The sequence below is a fragment of the Chlorocebus sabaeus genome, chromosome 15 (genome assembly GCF_047675955.1).
Source record: "Chlorocebus sabaeus isolate Y175 chromosome 15, mChlSab1.0.hap1, whole genome shotgun sequence".
NCBI lineage: Eukaryota > Metazoa > Chordata > Mammalia > Primates > Cercopithecidae > Chlorocebus > Chlorocebus sabaeus.
This window is the reverse complement of record NC_132918.1, coordinates 70,960,848-70,978,583: the sequence shown is the minus strand read 5'-3', so window position 1 is coordinate 70,978,583 and position 17,736 is coordinate 70,960,848. Positions and strand designations below refer to the sequence as shown.

At 48.9% G+C, this 17,736-nt stretch overlaps 1 protein-coding gene across 3 annotated transcripts in view; it reads right to left on the bottom strand.

Annotated features, from left to right (window-relative positions):
* Positions 1-17,736, bottom strand: part of RARB (retinoic acid receptor beta) — a 769,451-nt gene that overhangs the window by 9,375 nt on the left and 742,340 nt on the right. For all 3 annotated transcript variants that reach the window (XM_038002334.2, XM_008009295.3, XM_038002336.2), the window contains one exon: positions 8,052-8,228. In XM_038002334.2, the coding sequence (XP_037858262.2) occupies positions 8,052-8,228 (177 nt within the window). The remainder of the gene's footprint in view (positions 1-8,051; positions 8,229-17,736) is intronic.

The following is a 17,736-nucleotide window of genomic DNA, read 5'->3' as shown; positions in this document are numbered from 1 at the left end:
TGAGACAAATGTGACGAGTGATTGTGTGGAGGCAGAGAGCTTCCGGCCTCTGGAATTCTTTAGGTGACTGCAGCTCTGACTGGTGTCTTGATTGCTATTTCATGACAGATACTGAGCCAGAACCACTCCATGAAGTCAGTACCAGATTCCTGAACCACTGTGACTATGGGAGATAATAATGCTTATGTTTTAAGCTGCTAAGTTTTGTGGTATTTTGTTACACTGCAATAGATGATGAATATAGCATGCAAGCCTGGAGCTGTACACAAATCTCAAGAGTACAGCTTAAGGCATTTTCCCTAACCATATACCTGTGCAACTACCACCTAGATCAAGATACGGGTATTTCCAGCACCTACCGGCTCCTTTGACTACTCCTAATCAAACCTCTCCCTCAAAAGTAACCATTATTTTGACCTCTATTCCTACAAGTTAGTTTTGCAAGTTCTTGAACTTCAGATCAATGGACTTACACAGAATATTCTCTTTTGTGTCTGATTTTATTCACTCAATATTATCTCTGTGTGATTCACCCACATGAGTGTACACAGCAATAGTTCATTCTTTTTCACTGCTGTGTAGTATTCCACAATGCAAACCACCACCCTGTTTTCTTTTCTTCATAGCAGTTGTCACGATCTGAGTTTCCTGGCCTATCTCCCTTCTAGAATATGAGCTCTGAGAATGAGACTGCTGTTTACACCTGTCTTGCTCTCTGCTCCGTCTTTAATGTCTAGAACAGTGTCCTCCACCCAGCAGGTGGTTAATGAATATTTCTTGAATGAACAAACTGAATTCCTTCATCAGACTCTCTTCTATCTTGTAAACCTCAGAGGGAGGCATCAAGGGATTGCCCGGTTTTCAGGCAAAGGAGAAAGCTCAGGTTGTTCACCCATCTTGGTCACTCTACACTGATTGTGTTTGGCAACATGCGGGCAGATCCTGATCTGATTTGACAATCTATCCCCACATGCCTGTGGGAATGTGTAAGTAGTGATACTAGTAACAACGTGTAAGTAGAGATACTAATAACAATGACACATGCAGCACACATAGTGCCTGTTGTGATGAGTTCATGGGAACAGAACGTTTTCCCCAATGGGACCTGTAGCCAGCCTGCCTTCACTGAGGAGAAAATACAGATGTTAGAAGCAGCAGGAGAGCCTTGTTACTGTCACTGTCTCTGTTTTGTAGACCAGCACTCTAGTAGCCATTGTTTGGCAATGTTAAGAGAAATAGATGGAATTATTTTAATAATCTATTTTAACTTAAGATATCCAAATTATTTTTGTTTCAACATGTAATCAATACAAAAAATCATTGAGGAGATATTATACATGTTTAAATACTATGTCTTTAAAAGACAGTGTTTATTTTGCAATACACACTTCACACCAGGCACATTTCCAGGTGCTCATGAGCCACAACTGCCTCGCAGCTGCTGAACGTGACGGCACAGCCCCAGGTGCTATTGCCTAGCCGCTCAGACACACCACTTCACAAAGGCAGCCTAGGCTTACTCAAGACTGACGATGACGCCTGATTTAGAGGAACACTCACCAGGCGCCAGGAACTAATTAACTCAATTCTTTATTCCAGCAACCTAAATGGGGAGGAGCTACTATTCTACTTATTCAATTGGTGAGGAAACTGAGGCTCAGAGAGGTAAGTTAGCTTGCCTAAGTTCACTCAGCTCCTACATGGCAGAGCTGGGATTTGAACCCAGGGAGTTGGACTGCAAAGCCCACCCTCTTAACCACTACACTGGCTACCCCACAGCAATTCCTGGTGCCTCATGCGGTAATCGTGCCACATCTACGGGTGGGTAAGCTGAGGCCAGGAGAGACCCAGCGCCTCCTCATGATGGCACAGATGCCCAGGCGCAGTGCTGAAGCCTGAGCTCGGGCTGTGGGACTCCAAGGCCAGAGCTCGCTCCCCACCAGCCTGGGCTCTCGTCTCTACTGAGTCCCCAGGAAGGGCAGAGGGAGCGACAGGTTCACATGGGAACAGCCCTCCATGGCTATACAGCTGCATGGTCTCCAGGGCCTCAAGGAGCCACAAATCACATTGTGAAGTCACACAGGCCATCACTTTGCGTCACCAGAAGCAAAAGGTGCTGCTGTGACTGGCATGGGAATATTTTCCTTGGGGGCAGTAAGGGCAGTGGGTGGGTGGCAGGACTCAGGAAGTCATGTGTCTTGGAGGGAAAGACTTTAAATCTTGAAGCCTTAACAGGTGTGACATTCCAAAAGCAGCATATATGCTGGAAATTGAATTTTGACTTTTAATTCATTTGCTCATTCATTCATTCACAACTATTCACTAAATCCCCCTTTCGAGCCTGGAACTCCGCCACAGCGACCAACCCTAAGATGGTTCCTGCTCTCACTGAGACAAGAGACCGGGGAGAAGCTGCTGGGAAATGCACCTGTAATTACGCTGTACCTTAAGAGCTTGGGACAGACCCGCGGTGTGAGGAAGGAATCGGGTGGCTGGTCGGGGAAGGCTTTTCTGAAGACATGGCATTTCGGCTGAGATGAGGACTAGGCCAGGAAGGATGTGAGGAGAAGAGGGTGGGTAATCTAGACAGAGGGAATGGGATGTAAAAAGGCCCTGGGGCAGGAAAGGGTTTGACTGAGGCTCGAGGCAGTGCCAGGAGGTGATATAGCCAAGAGAGGCGCCCTTGTGCGTTGGGCCAGATGGACACCTAGAATTTCCAGTCAAGCTCTTCAACCCCGCCTGCCCTGCGCCCAGTTTTACAGCAATGTTTACCTCCTTCACCCACCCCGCCCACCCTGTCCTGGCTCTACACTGACCTTGCTCCCCCTCAGCTTGCCCACGCTGTTGAATGTGGGCTCTGAGGGCAGCTCGCCTGTGTTCAACATCTGGCTCCACTGTTTACCAGCTGTGCGACCTGGGGAGAGTCGCTTCGCCTCTCTGAGCTTTCTCCCACGTTGACAAATACAATCAGTCGCGTTTCTGAAGTTCCAGCTTTGAGAAACACAGGCAATGGCTCTTCTACGAGGGCACCCCTGGCAGAAGCAAGACGGCCCGAGCCCCGGTCCAGGAAGGAAGGCCCCTCTGGCTTCTGTGGAGTGGCCTGGCTGCACCACCCACGCATGACTGTGGCATACCAGCTTTCCCCATCATTTGCCCACGGGGGCTGCTATGAAAACCCTGTCTTCAGAATCACAAGTGGATCATTATCCCTCACTGTGTTCCCACAGGGTTTAATTTCATTGTAAGAAATACAGCTACTTAATGAATTCTCCACCACAGTCTTTAAACAAACCCTGGCAAAGCAAGTCATTTTCTCATCCGAAAATTGCTCAAGGTTTTCTACTTTGCAAAAGCGATTTTGCCCTCCTTTATCTGGAGGCTGGAAACTCTCTCGGGGAAGCTCTATGGGGTTTTGGCTTCCCCTTGGGCCTCAGCTGCCTCGCCTGCAAAATGTGGACAATAACAGGACCCCTGAGGGCTTAGTGCAACTTCACAATAACACTCAGCGTAACTGAGGCCTGTGGGGTGCCACACACTGTTCCAAGCTCTACGTGCCACCTCATTGCATGCTTTCTAGAGCCTGAAAGGAAGCTGCTATTGCCATCTTCATCGTAAATACGAGGAAACTGAGGCTCAGAGAGGGAAGTAACTTTCCTAAGGTCACACAGCTAGTAAGCAGCAGAGCCAGATTTTGAACCCAGGCAAGCTAGTTTCAGAGCCCACATTCAACAGCTGGGCAAGCTGAAGGGGAGCAGGATCCGTGTGGAGCCAGGATGGGGTGCAGTGGGGTGGGGTGGGGGTGAGTGGAGGAGATAAATACTGTGGCAAAAGTAGGGGCAGGCCAGGCGGGGCTGGAGAGCTTGACTGTAGAGTGCAACAGGACAGGGACTCTCCACTCTGCCATCACACATCCATGAAGTAAGTGCTCAGTAAATGCGCGTGAGAATCATGACTTCAAGCAATATTGACGCAGTGCTGCATGACGAGACAGAGCGAACGTTTAAACCAAAAGTCAGACCGCGGTACACCTCTGCTCAAAACCCAGTGACTTTTTAGGAGACCAAGAAGGAGAATCTGTGCAGGATCACAGGCCCCACTCTGGGATCTAACGTCTTGTCCCCACTGGTTCACTCCCTTCCAGGCACACTCACTTCCTCCAACCTGCTGGGGCGTCCCCTGCGCTGGGGCCTTTGAACTCCACTCTCTCTAGGCTCCCCAGGACTCGCACACCCCTCCCATCAGGGTCTTCTCCTGGGCCTGGCTCTTTCTGGGAAACACTGGGAAATTCTGTTTCTTCATCCAGGTTTCTTCTAACACCATCTGTGTCTGAGCTATGGAAACAAGCCCCAGCCCCGCTTCGTTGTGCTCCATCCCAGATTCTGCTTCTGTTCTCCTTTGTTGCATGTCAGACGCGGTCTAATCCATGTATCTGCTTCCTTACTGTCTGTGTCCCCCCAGGAGAAGGTCGGCTCCGTGAGGGCTGGGGTTTCAGCTTGGTTCCCTCTGCTGCCTCCTCAGAGCCTAGAATAGTGCCCGGCACACAGTAGGTCATCAACAAATATTTGTGGAAGGAGGAAGAGAAGGAAGGGAGGGAGGGAAGAGGGGTGGAGGGAGAGAAGAGGCAGAGAAACCAAAGTCTGACCACCTCAAGGTTTATTTTTATGATTTTTATTAAGTTGAGAGAGACTTGATCCTAATTATTGCAGAGGAGAAGAGGCAGGTGAGAGGGGGTGGAAGAAAAGGCATAAAGGAGACAAAGGAGACTGAACAAGAAGGAAACATGAGGGCAGAGCCAGGTGAAGGGGCCACTCCTGCTCCAGGGCTCCCTCACTTGCCTGAACACAGCCCTAGGATGCTACCAACTCTTGAGTGAAGAAAGAAACATAAAAAAAAACCATCTGCAGTGGGTATGAAGAGTCTGCCTATCTTAATAGAGACGTTTTTGGCTACTTGGCTCCGTGGGAAAACATGAAACTCAAAGCGTGGCCTCAGAATCTTCTGGCTCCAACCTCGTGCAGGAAGCCCGGCTATGGGCTGCCCACCAAAGGGTCCCCACTGAGCAGAGGTGAGGATGGGAAATTCCCGTGGAAGGTGAGCAAGGGCAGGACAGGTGAGGCCTTCCATCCTCTGCCTGTATCATAAGGGCCCTCACCTCGTGATTCTGAACCGACCCTTCCCGGAGAGCCTCGACTGCGTGTCCCACAGCTGACCGCATCTTCCTGTGAAAGTGCTGGCCCCGGCAGGCGCACAGTCAGAAATATTACCTTGTCTTGTTGAGAGACCACACACAACACAATGAGACACGTGGCTCTGAACAGGCCGTACTCAATCAGGGCTGGTGACCCTTGAGAGAGCCTGGGTTTTCCTTTCTAGGGTCTGAGAATAACCTCAGCCTGCGTCTGTCTGTCTGTCCATCCGCCCGGTTTCTCTGTCCCACTCTATCCACATATCAATGACTTAGATAAGAAGATTCTTCTAAACAGCTGTGCCAGTTAACATCCTCATTCAAAATATGCTCTTTGAACTTGTGTACTTGCAGGATCTTGTGATTAACTGCCTTTGCTACAAATTCTTGGAAACAAGCCCTTGCCTAGGGCCAAATGCGTATTCCTTCGAGCTTTGTCTTGTGTGACTAGAGGTCTTTGCCCTTTAACTATCAGGACATTTTCCTCGCTGGCCTATTGCACCCCAACCCAGACTCCTCACCCCCATGGCCCAGGAAGGAGTGGTTGAAAGTTTCCTGATTCCCACCACAGGGCTGAAATTGCCCACATTAACCCAGCTTTGGCCTTGTCAACGTCATTGGTTAAGTACCTGCTGCATGCTAGGTATTACAGCTGTTAATATAGTGAATCCCATTTAAGTAATTACCTTATTTAATGCCTTAATGATTTGCATTTCTATTTTATATACATAGGTAAACAGAGGCTTAGAGAAGTTATATAACTTGGCCAAGGTCACAAAAATTGGTTTCTGTTCTACCTGACTACTGAGGGGCTAATGGCGAATTCTTGGATCCACGGGGCTGGAAGACTGCTGCAGGATTCAGTATAAGCTGAGATGTGGAAAGAGGGCTGCTGGAGGCAGGAAGGGGATTTCTAAATTGAGGAAGGGGATTTAAATCTTGTGGAGACTGTACCCTGATCACTAAGTGTGTGGCTGTGTAGAAATAAGCCACTTTCCCGGAGGATCTCAAAGTATACCTCTCACTTCATATGCTGGGGCTGAGAATCACAAACTGTCATCATCTGGCAACCAGACAAAAGAAGGATTAAGGAACAAGGAGAAGGTCAAGGTCAGAACCTGAGGACTGGGAAGGCTCCAGGCCCTGCTGGGTGGCTGCGTGATACAGGCTGTCAGAATGACATAGCATTGCTTGCTGTGGACTTGATTTGCTGTGTGTCACCTCACAGACCACTCAGACACTGTAGTGGTAACTCCAGTCTCTGCTAATATCTTGGAAGTGTTCTGAGGTTTAGGGGAAATTCTACTGAGTGTTACATTTTAAGTTTTTGTCAGGAAAGCATTAAAAGACCCAGTAATTTTTGTACATTGTTCTAATAGCTCATTGTTAGTATCATTATTGATTTGTCAAATTGTCTCTGTTACTCTCTGGTGGTCTAGCTGGTTCTCTCACTGTGGCCCACAACTCTCTCATCTCTGCTGTCCCTAAGGGCTCCTGTTTATGCTTCATCATCCTCTTTTACATCCTCTTAGGCCTGGAGGTAGCCCAGTACCACCCTGGCTCTATACCCCACTCCACCCCTGATCTTGCACCACCCCCATCTGTGACCTTGGGAAGACCCCTGCCCTCCTGTTCTTAGTCAGTTCAGGCTACTATAACAGAGACCTGGCCCGTTAAACAACAACATTTGCTTCTCCTAGGTCTAGAGGCTGAAAGTCTGAGGTCAGGGAGCCGGCATGTCTGGGTTCTTGGTGAGGGCTCTCCTCTTAGGTCACAGCTGCCTTCCTGCTATATCCTCACAAGGCAGAGAAAGGGAGCTCTGGTGGCTTCATCTCCTTATAAGGGCACTAATTCCATCTTGGGGCTCCACCCTTGTGACCTCACCTAAACTTAATCACCCCCCAAAGGCCCCACCTCCTAATAGCACCACATTGGGAATTAAGGCTTCAACATACACATTTTTAGAGGATGCAAATATTTAGTCATAGCATGTCTGTGGGCCTCAGTTTCCTCACCTGTACAAAGGGGATACTTGATGCCCCTTGGCTCCCTGCCCTGCTCGTGCTATGCTTCTAGAGCCTTAAAGAGGGTAAGGGGGCCAGCACACTTTGTCTTCCACAGGACGGATGTCCACCCTGTCTTTCCCTGGTGGGGACTTCAGGCTGGGACTGTTTCCTTGGATGGAAGCAGCTCCCATTAGACGTATGTATGCAGAGAGGCCCGTGGAGCCTCTCCCAGGGATGCATCAGAACATAGGGAAAGTAAAATCAGCTTTTGAAGTGCTGTAAAAGCATTGCCTTTTTATTAGGTTTTTCACAGCTTTGGGTATAAACCATTCTGCAAAGCAAATACAGTTACTATAATTAAGCACACGAACACACTCCCACTTAAGAGGAGAGAGGTCCCTGCGTGTGGTGGTCGTACAGGAAGCTTGAATGTCTATGTGTCCTGTTTGCTAAACAGACCTGAGGAAGAGTGGCAATGGTTACTCAGTAACTTACAGGTGCCAGGCGTCCTGAGAGCATATGTGATTATTTTATTTCTTGTAAAAATCAGGGTATCCGGGGTGAACTTAGAAACATTCAGGAAGACTGAAACAGACCAGCATTCACCTGGAGAGTTTGCCAACCTCAGCTCATTTGAGCTTCGCAGACCTCAGTGAGCCTGAGGGATGGGAATTCAGCCCATTTCACAGATAAGGAGCCAGAGGCTAGGTGAGTCCACCTACTAAGTCAGGTGAGTGCTAGAGTCGAAACTCAAAACCTGCTCTGGAGATCTTCAGTGCCTCTTGGTCCCCTCCCCTCCCCTCCACGGTGCCCGCTCTCCCTCCCCAGCCCCATCATTGAGAGCATAAAAAAGCACATACCAGGATGTCCAGGCAGGCGGCCTTCAGCAGGGTGATTTGGTCTGCGATGGTCAAGCTAGTGAAACCAGGCAGACGTTTAGCAAACTCCACGATCTTAATAATGCACTTGGTGGCCAGTTCACTGAATTTGTCCCAGAGGCCCAGGTCCAGTCGGACTCGATGGTCAGCACTGGAATTCTAGGAGAGAGAGAAAATGTCATCAGATACAGTTTCCGGGAAGCACTACAGGAGGGGAGAAACTCAGTGTGCTTCCTATTAAAGGGGGTGACACGTCAGCCTTGAGCAGGCAGCTTGTTGGTGGAGCAGCTGTATTTTTTTCCAGCCTGGATTCATCTTTTTTTTTTTTTTTTGGTGAGACGGAGTCTCACTCTGTCATCCAGGCAGGAGTGCAGTGGCACAATCTCAGCTCACTGCAACCTCTACCTCCCTGGTTCAAAGAATTCTCCTGCCTCAGCCTCCCAAGTAGCTGGGATTACAGGCATGTGCCACGACGCCCGGCTAACTTTTTGTATTTTTAGTAGAGACAGAGTTTCACTGTGTTAGCCAGGATGGTCTCGATCTCCTGACCTCATGATTCACCTGTCTTGGCCTCCCGAAGTGCTGGGATTACAGGCATGAGCCACTGCATTCAGCTGGATTCATCTTTTTAAAATGCTTAAAATCTTATTCCTGTACCACTGGATAATCAAGTAACAGATGAGAGGGAGTGTCGCTGTATGCAGTTATCCAGCTAACAGACAAGGAAGGAATGCGGATTCACCATTTTCTAACTGATGAATGAATGGCTCTAAACGTCGACCATCAGTATTTGTTAATCTCTTAAAAACAGGCAGCCTGTCATGCTGATGCCCTGATGGGAAAACACGCCACCACCTCTGAAACATTCTGGCCAAAAATCAAACTTGAATCAAACTGAGACTCTAGATACAACCTCCGGAAATCCAGGGATATGGTAAACTACACAAAAGGGGTACAGCTGTCAACATCCAGAATGCCAGAAAATCCACAAAACCAATGAACCGGTTTTTTCAATGAGTACATTGCAAGAGAGCAAAACAAGTGGAGAGAGAAATCTATAGATTGAAAGCAACTCAACCCAAATGCTCATTAACTGGTGGGTGGATAAATAAATTGTGATTACAACTTTGCTTTGAAAATGCTAGGTAGCGTTAATAAGGAAGGAAACTGTAATACATGTTACAACACGGATAAACCTTGGAAGCATGCTAAACCAAAGAAGGCACACATAAACACCCACATACAAAATGATTCCATTTATATGACATTCTGGAAAAGGCAAAACTATAGTGATTGAGAACAGCTCAGTGGTTTTCCAGGAGCGGGAATGCAGGTGGGGACTGACCACAGGTGCACAAGGAAACTCTTTGGAGCAGTGGAAATGTTCTACATCTTGACTGGGGTCAGGTTATGTGACTGTATACTTTTGTCACACTCATCAAATTATACCTTTAAAAAAGAGAAACATTACATTATGTAAATTATACTGCAATAAACCTGACCTAAGATAGAGAAGACTGACAACCAATTGCATGATGTAAACCTTATCTAAATTTTAATTCAAAAAATAAACTGTAAAGAGATGGTGATATATATATGAGAAAACTAGAAATATGAACTATTAGGTATTGGAGATAATTTTATTTTAGGATGGTGATAATGGCACTGATGCTTTACTTTCATTTGCAGAAGCTTCTTTCACTTAGAATGCATATGAAGATATTTACAGATAAAATGAGATATTTGTAATTTACCATTCAACAAAAGGCTGACGTTGTCCTCTGACAAATGTAAACAGCTCAGGAGAGGTACCGTGTTTCTCAAACTGGTATCTTTAGTTCCCCACCTCAGTTAAAATCAGTCTACAGGAAGTCAATAAAATTAGCTCTTGCTTTGAACGTCTGCATGGAAAGCCAGGAAGGAGAGTTTGCACGAGGTGCCCTAGACACCGTAAAAATGATGGCGGCCAAGTGTGCCTTCCGTGACATTCCTTGTGGAGAGTAGACACGCATCCTTCAGATTTATTTTATTCCTTCCTCAAGGACCTTGGTGGAATACAGTACACTTGGGGGAACATGAGATCAAGATGTGTGGCCATTCGGACCGTAATTAAATTTAATAGGCAGTTTATCCGGTTCATAGGAAGATGACACGGAAGAGAGGGACGGAGAGTCAAGCTTATGGAGGGAAATCATTTTACAATAGAGTATCCATCTGGAAAAAAGGACATTGCCCAGACCCAGCAAGTGTGAACGAAATCTTCATCAACATTGGATGAGGTTACTTTATCACGCGCCAGGGTTGAGAGAGGAGCCTGTCACACCTTCTATTAAAAATAATGCACAGCCGTCTTAACGGCATGTAAATCTAACTCACTATTATGCAAACTGAAGGGAAGAGGCAGTTAATAAAACACAAAATAACCTGGTGTTTTATTATACTGGCTGCTGGATTCATAGGCATGAGGCTTCAAATGGCTTATATATTATCTTCCAGCTGCGGCAAATGGAGAGCCCTGGCCTGCTTGGGTTGGTAATGAAGGCGGCTGTGGGGAGCACCAGGGAAGCGTGGATTTTCAGCAGCATTTCTGAGTGCGCAGGAAGGAAAACCAGCAGAGGCGAGGCAGAAAATTGGGTGGTGAGGAGGGGCCCTTGCTGTGAGTATGAGGCAGGCTGATGAGGAAAACAGCCAAGGCAGAAGAGCAAGGGGCTCTCCTCCATCCGCTGCCAGCTGTGAGTCTGCTCAGGGCTTCCAGAGAGGTCCCCTCTTCGGCAGGAGATACAGGAGCTGCAGCGCCTCCCCGGGATGCTGCGCGGTGGTCCATATGGAGGATCGCGCCATGGCCTCCCAGGGCCATCTTAAGAAGCAGAAAAGCCCAATCCTACTATGAAATCCAATTAAATGGCAAGTTTTGCCACGCAGATGGATCCCTTTCTTCTGCTGGTTTGGTTCTCTGCTGCAACAGGCAGCCTTCCTGGACTGGCAGGACTTTCAGAACAAGACTCCTAAAGGAAAGTGGAATCACCAGCATCTTTAGATCGCGCTGGAGGCAGCGCCTGGGTATTATTACAGTGGTTTGTTCAAGGGTTCTGGATTTTTTTTTTTTTTTTTCAAAGCTAAGAAGGAAATGTAAATTTTCATTAAAGGAATAAAGAATTAAAGATCTGTGGCAATGTTGGGTATATCCATGGAGGTGCCTCCTCCCACCACCCTGGAGACTGATGTCCTTTCAAGTTCAATTTACAGACTGTCCCTGTCACTCACATTCCATTCCTGCATTTTGTATGCTTTTGTAGGTAACCAACCCTTTTCTAGAGCTTGCCTGGTGCCAGGCACTGCTCTATGTGCTTAACAATCATTGACTCGCTTTACTTTTCACAGCGCCCCCATGCGGTAGGCACTATTATGGTCCCCATTTGGCTGATAAGGAAGCGAAGGCCCACAGAAGCGCAGTCATTTGTGCAAGATACCGCAGGCGAACTGGAGGGTATGGGATTCACCCACACAGTTGGGTTGGGGTGTTTAGGCTGCACCATGTCACCCCCCTCCCTACTGATTCCTCACATATTTCTACTTTCTGGTTAGAACTTCCTGACTCCTAAAGCCTGTGGTTGCATCTGTGATCTCCCTCCTTGTTGGAATCTCTGGATGCTTCCATCAGGTAGCTACAAGAGCTCCAGCACGGCTATAAAGAGAATGTTATGTGCCAGCCAACATCTCTCTGTGGTCAACACACACATTATCTAGGCACTATGACAAGATGGCTTCGGGAACGTCTGCCCCCAACAGAGGAGAACAGAAGAGAAGGCCCCCAATATGCCTGCAGCATTTTCCTTAGGACCACATGCCTCCAACAGGTGGGGAGAAGGCAGCTTGGCAGCCACCCTGTAGCTCTGGGTAGACACGAGGGCGTCATCTTAATGGCATGGTGCAGTGTGTGGGTAGAGAGGGCTTCGAGCAAAGGGCAATGGGAGAGGGCAAGTAGGGAGGGTCTGTAGAATCTTTCGAGTGTTTCCTAGCAACCTGGCTCACAGCAAGAGTGATGCTGCGGGATTCCCCTGGAGGTCATGCTTCAGGTGTGCTCCTGGACCACCGTTGTCTAAGATTCCTGAGCTGGGACATGACCCTGGAAGGGGCCATCTGTCCATCTGCAGCCCCTTCACTCCTGGGGTTCAGAGATCCAGGACCTTGGGTAGAGTGCAGGGGTGGTGTGGTGGGTGTAGTCCAAGGCCCTAGAGGATGTCCCGGAAATGCTAGAATTCTGGAGTGGTCCCAGCTGCTGAAAGGGGCCATGAATGCCTTCTGGAGCTGCAGGATACATCTGAGAAAGATCAAGCCCTGCCGTGTCCCTGCCGAAGCCTTCCAGTCAGACGCAGCAGTTAGGGGCCACCTTCTCGGAACTGCTTTTTCTCCTGACTAGAAACTTCCCTTGGCTCCCTAGGGCTAATATTCACACACTTTATCCTGCACCCAAAGCCCCTAGGAAGCCAGCCCCGACCTACCTCCTCAAACTTAGTTCTGCCTCCCTCGCACCCCGCCCCATCCCTGTGAAACCCTGTGCCAGGTTCACGCCATTGCTTTTGCTAGAAACATCTTTCCCTTGTTCCGCTACTCAGGAAGAATGTGGGTACTTAGTGCAGTGCCTACAGAACACTTTTCTTCAAAAGATCAGGACTTACGTGTGCTGCCAGAGGTTTCTAAATACTCACCACACTTGTGACAAAATTTGATTTCCAGCTAGGCTTTGCAGAGAGTGGCCAGCATGGAAAGGTAATGTCTGTGCACTCCAATTCTGCACTCACTAGGTGCTATTGTTTGCTATGGGTTAAATTGTGTCCCGCACAAAAAAAGATGTGTTGAAATCCTAGCCCGAGTATGTCAGAATGTGATGCTATTTGGAAATAGGGACTTTATAGGTGTAATCAAGTTAAAGTGAGGTTATTAGGGTAGGCCCTAATCCAGTATGACTGGTGCCCTTATAAAAAAAATAAATATGGAAATCTGGACAGAGGTTGACATGCACAGAGAGAAGACATGGTGAAGACACACAGGGAGAAGATGGCCATAAGACAACGGAGGATTGGTGTTATGCAACTACAAGCACCGCCTTCCATGCTGGAAGCTACAAGAGGCAAGAAAGGGCTCTCTCCCAGAGCTGTCAGGGACAGCGTGGCCATGCACACGCCTTGATTTTGGACTTCCAGCCTCCAGAAACACAATCAAATAACGTTGTCTCAAGCCACCCAGTTTGTAGTATTTTGTTCCAGCAGCCCTAGGAAACTAACACAGTAGGTATGCAGTCATTGTTTGTTGCAACATGAAAGAAGGTTCTAGGCCAGCGGTCCCCAAGCCCTGGGTCGTGGATGGGTACTGGTCGATGTCCTGCTAGGAACTGGGCCACGCGGCAGGAGGTGAGCGGCCAGGAGCGAGCATTATAGCCTGAGCTCCACCTCCTTCAGATCAGCGGCGGCATTACGTTCCCACAGGAGCATGAACCCTGTTGCAAAGTGCACGTGCGAAGGATCTAAGTTGCCCACTCCTTATGAGAACCGAACTAATGCCTGATGATCTGAGGTGGGGTAGTTTCATCCTGAAACCATACCCAAGCCCCACATCCATAGAAAAATTGTCTTCCACGAAACTGGTCCCTAGTGCCAAAAAGGTTGGCGACCACTGGCTGGGTGAAACCGGCAGCACGCATGTGTTTGCTAGCAAGAAACTGAGGCTCACTAACAGCTGGCTCAAAGTCAGATAGCCGTGAGGTGAGACTGGAGACTGGAACTCGGGTTTCTTGGCCCCCACTGACCTTCCATCCCTGTTGGTGCATCTCTCCTGGCAGGCCGAGCTCCCCGAGTTCCAGGTTCTGCTCCTCTGGCTGATCACAAACGTTAACTTCCAAAAAGCACACCGAGTCCACCCATGACTACAAGGGTTCAAAACAGCCTTCCTTTTCTATGGTGTGTCTCCTGGAAAGTCTTTTCATGGTTTCACAATTCTGTTTGTGGTCATTTTTCTGAGCGGGTTAAGGGCTTCTTAAATCTTCATAGTTCACATTCACGAGCCCCTCGGAGGACAGCTTACCTCCCGCCAGGCCCCATGTCGTGATGAGCAGCGCGCACACGGCAGAGCTGCGGGAGGCCGGGAGCAGAGGCGGCCCTAAGTAGACAGCACGAGCTGGAGGTGGGGGCTACAGCACCTGGAAATCTGTCCCACGGTCACACCCACGCTACCTTACAGAACCTGGGCATGTGGCTCGAAAAAATGACAAGACACTTATGATGGGACGGAGAGGAGGAGAGCTGCACATTCAGCACGCCTCCTCTGCGCCGGAAACTGTGCAAGGCGCTCCATAGAGTTTTCTCATGGAACCTCCTCTGCGCCGGAAACTGTGCAAGGCGCTCCATAGAGTTTTCTCATGGAACCTCCTCTGCGCCGGAAACTGTGCAAGGCGCTCCTTGGAGTTTTCTCATGGAACCCTCCAGGCAGGAGGTAGATGTTTTCAAAACTCCCGTTCTACAGATGAAGGAGCTGAGGCACACATGATGATGTCACTTTCCAAAGTCACATAACTCCTAAGTAGCAGGGGTTAGAGTTGAACTTGCATTTACGAGGCCCTAAAGCCCAGACGACAGTCACTAGGGTCCACCCTAAGGAAATGGAGAACACGTCTTCAGAGCTAGGATGGTGCCTCTGGTTCAGTCCTGATTCTATTTCGGAAAGCTCATCTATAAATAGCTTCTCTCCTGCTTTCCACCTTTCCACGGGGAATCCACCCTCTCTCCTTTTATGGCGGCGGAGGGTCATTGGGTAGAAGCTCTGAAGATTGTGGGTGAGTGCCCTGCCCTGGCCTGAGCTGGGGGTGGTGGGGATAAGCTTCTGCGTCTTCCATCCATTCCTGCGGCCTCCTGGGACCCAACCATTTGTCCCAAATCTACCCTAATTAGGGAAGAAAAAGGAACTACTCTTTCAAAGATCTGTAGATGCGCAGCTGGCTGCCTTTTTTATTCCTCTCTGCCCACTAATTCCAAAGGCATCTGACAGGGATGCCGCTCCGGTGAAGATGACAGGAAGTTTCTTGCCGTGGAAGCAACTGCCGGTCTAAAAAAAGCTCTTTTTAAAAATGCTCAACTCGGAACTAAGAGCTTGCAGAGAATGTGTGATGGCTGCTGTTATTTATTTATACCACCGACTTCCAGAAAGGATTTTAAGTGGCTCACAATAAAAACACAGCTAGATCTGGGGAGGGAGAGTAGAAATGAAGAGCACGGTGAGCTGCGAGACTGACTCAGAGCGCCCTCCACCCCGCGGTGGGCAGCAGGCCTCTGGAAGGATGCCCAGGAGCCAAGGGCCACGCTTTAGAGATAAAATTGTGCTTCTGTTTTTCCTGCTTGATTGAAAGAAGTACAAAAAGTCTCCACAAAGTGTTTAGGAAGGTGGGCCCCAGTTGAGGACTGGGGGTGACTCACCCCCATACTGGGGTGGATAGGAAAGGGCTCTGGAGGCCCACAGGGAAGCCTCTCTCTCTCAGGCCAGCAGCCGAGGCTGAGACTAGAATTGGAATGCACAGTGGTTTATGTGGGAGGGGATCCCAGGAAGCACTGGAGGAGCAGAGTGGGCAGGGAAGGAAGGTGGCCAGCGGAGTTCATCACTGTGGGCAGTCAGGGCTCCATCTAGCTGGGAAACTCTGGGAGATGGTTTAGAGGATACCTAAGAGTTATCCTGCCCAAGGAATCAGGAAGCCGAGGGGTTTACCTCTCCAGCTTCTACTCATCAGTGGTGAGGGACCGCTCACAGGAGTGCCAGTGCCTCACATGTGAGCCATCCTGTAGGAACCCCCGGCCACACCAGGCACGCGTTCCAGGAGGGGCAAATGCTGTACGTTGTGTTTGTCCTGCCCTCCTCCAGGCTACAGTGGGAGCCGTTTCACCTGGTTACTAGGTGAGTCAGGGTCTGGGGACTGACTTGGCTGTGCTAAGATACCACCTGGAGGAGACGGAGGGGGCCCCTGATGTAGCAGTTAGTGGCCCTAGGTACTGTCATATAAAGTCTCTCACCTTATGAACTGGATCAAAAGTCTCCTCTTTCAGGAAGACCTGCCTACCCTGATCTCTTTTCCTCTGACTTTCTTGGAGCTACAAGATTGATTTATTCCTGGGTCACAGCTCTCTCCTCCTAGCTAGATGCCTCCAATGGCCCCAGCTGCCATTCTCCCGTTCTGGCAACCCTCTCGAGGGATTCTGTGTAGAGTGTAGTGGTTAAAAGAGTGGTCCTGGAGTCAGGCTGTTCAAGTTCAAGTCTCACCTCTGACCACTTGTTGACTGAGAGAAAGGGGAAAGTTATCTAGGCTTTCTGTACTTGGCTTTCGCATCTGTAATATGAGGGCAACGAAACCCAATTCATAGAGTCCTCACAAGGAGTAAAAGAATTAGTATACTTACAGTACTTAGCATGGTCCCTAGTACATAGTAAATGCTCAATAAATATTAGATGTAATAATGATTACAATGATAATAAAGATTTTTGACCACAACCCATCAATTACTGTTCATTATCTACGAACTAAAATACAGACTCCTCAAGTGGCACTCAAGACTCTGCCAGGCTTTTCCCATTCTCACTTCCCTCTTGCTGTCAACTCAACACAGTCCACCATTGCACAACGCCCGTTTTCTCTCATCTTCTCTTTTCATCCCTTCCCACGGTGCCAGCCTGAGTTCCCTCATTTCTTAGGTCAAGACGCCCCCACCTTGATACACAGCCCAATACAGGGCCCGAAATGCCACTGAATGGCTGGCAATTAGTACGTATTTCTGAAAGAAAGAAATGGCATACTTTCTGGTATTGGTAACTCATCACGTTACTTTTCTGTATTGTCAGATGCACTCAGCATGGGGGCCAGGTCCCTGGAGGGTGAGTTCATAGCCAGTAGAAGACGCGCGGCTGGATGATGCTTCTGCCACTCCACTGCTAGGTAGATATATTTGGGTCCCATCACAGCAGCTTTTCATAAATTGTCTCATTTCATCCTCCCAACTACTTCACATTATTCCCAGTTAGAGATGGGAAACCTGAGGCTGAGAGACGTTAGGTAATTTGTTCACTGTCACGGGGCTGATGGTGGCTGAGCAGGACTTGAAGTACATTCGTGTGGTTCCAGGCCTCTGTTCTGGATACGTGGGGTCACATTCCACCTTCTCTCCCAGGTGAAAATGAAAGCTCCCTTACAGTGTCCAGTCTTGTCCTGGCCTGTGTCCCTGCTCTGGGATGGGACAGTGCTCCCCAAGCTCAGTGAGGACTGGTTGAGGTGAAGCCGAGCCTCTCCCTCGGCCTGGCAGACATGCCAGTGTTTCTCCTGGCTGACGCCAATGGGCGAGCTGGGGCCCCAGGGTGCCACCCTGGGTCTTGCTTCTCAAAGCCCAGCTTATTTGCTCTTCAGAGTCTGGTCTGCAGACCAGCAGCATCAGTAGCCTGGCAGCTTGTTAGAAGTGCCCCTAGGCCGTGCCTGCTGCACCGGAACCTGCATTGTAAAAAGATCACCAGACGCGTCAGATGCACACTGAGTTTTGAGAAGTACTGCTCAAGGTTCTACCTCTGCTTCCAGTGAGCCAAAGCCTCTGGGCTTAGCCAGGGGACTTACCTGTTTAAGGTGGGTACCAGCCCTTCAGAA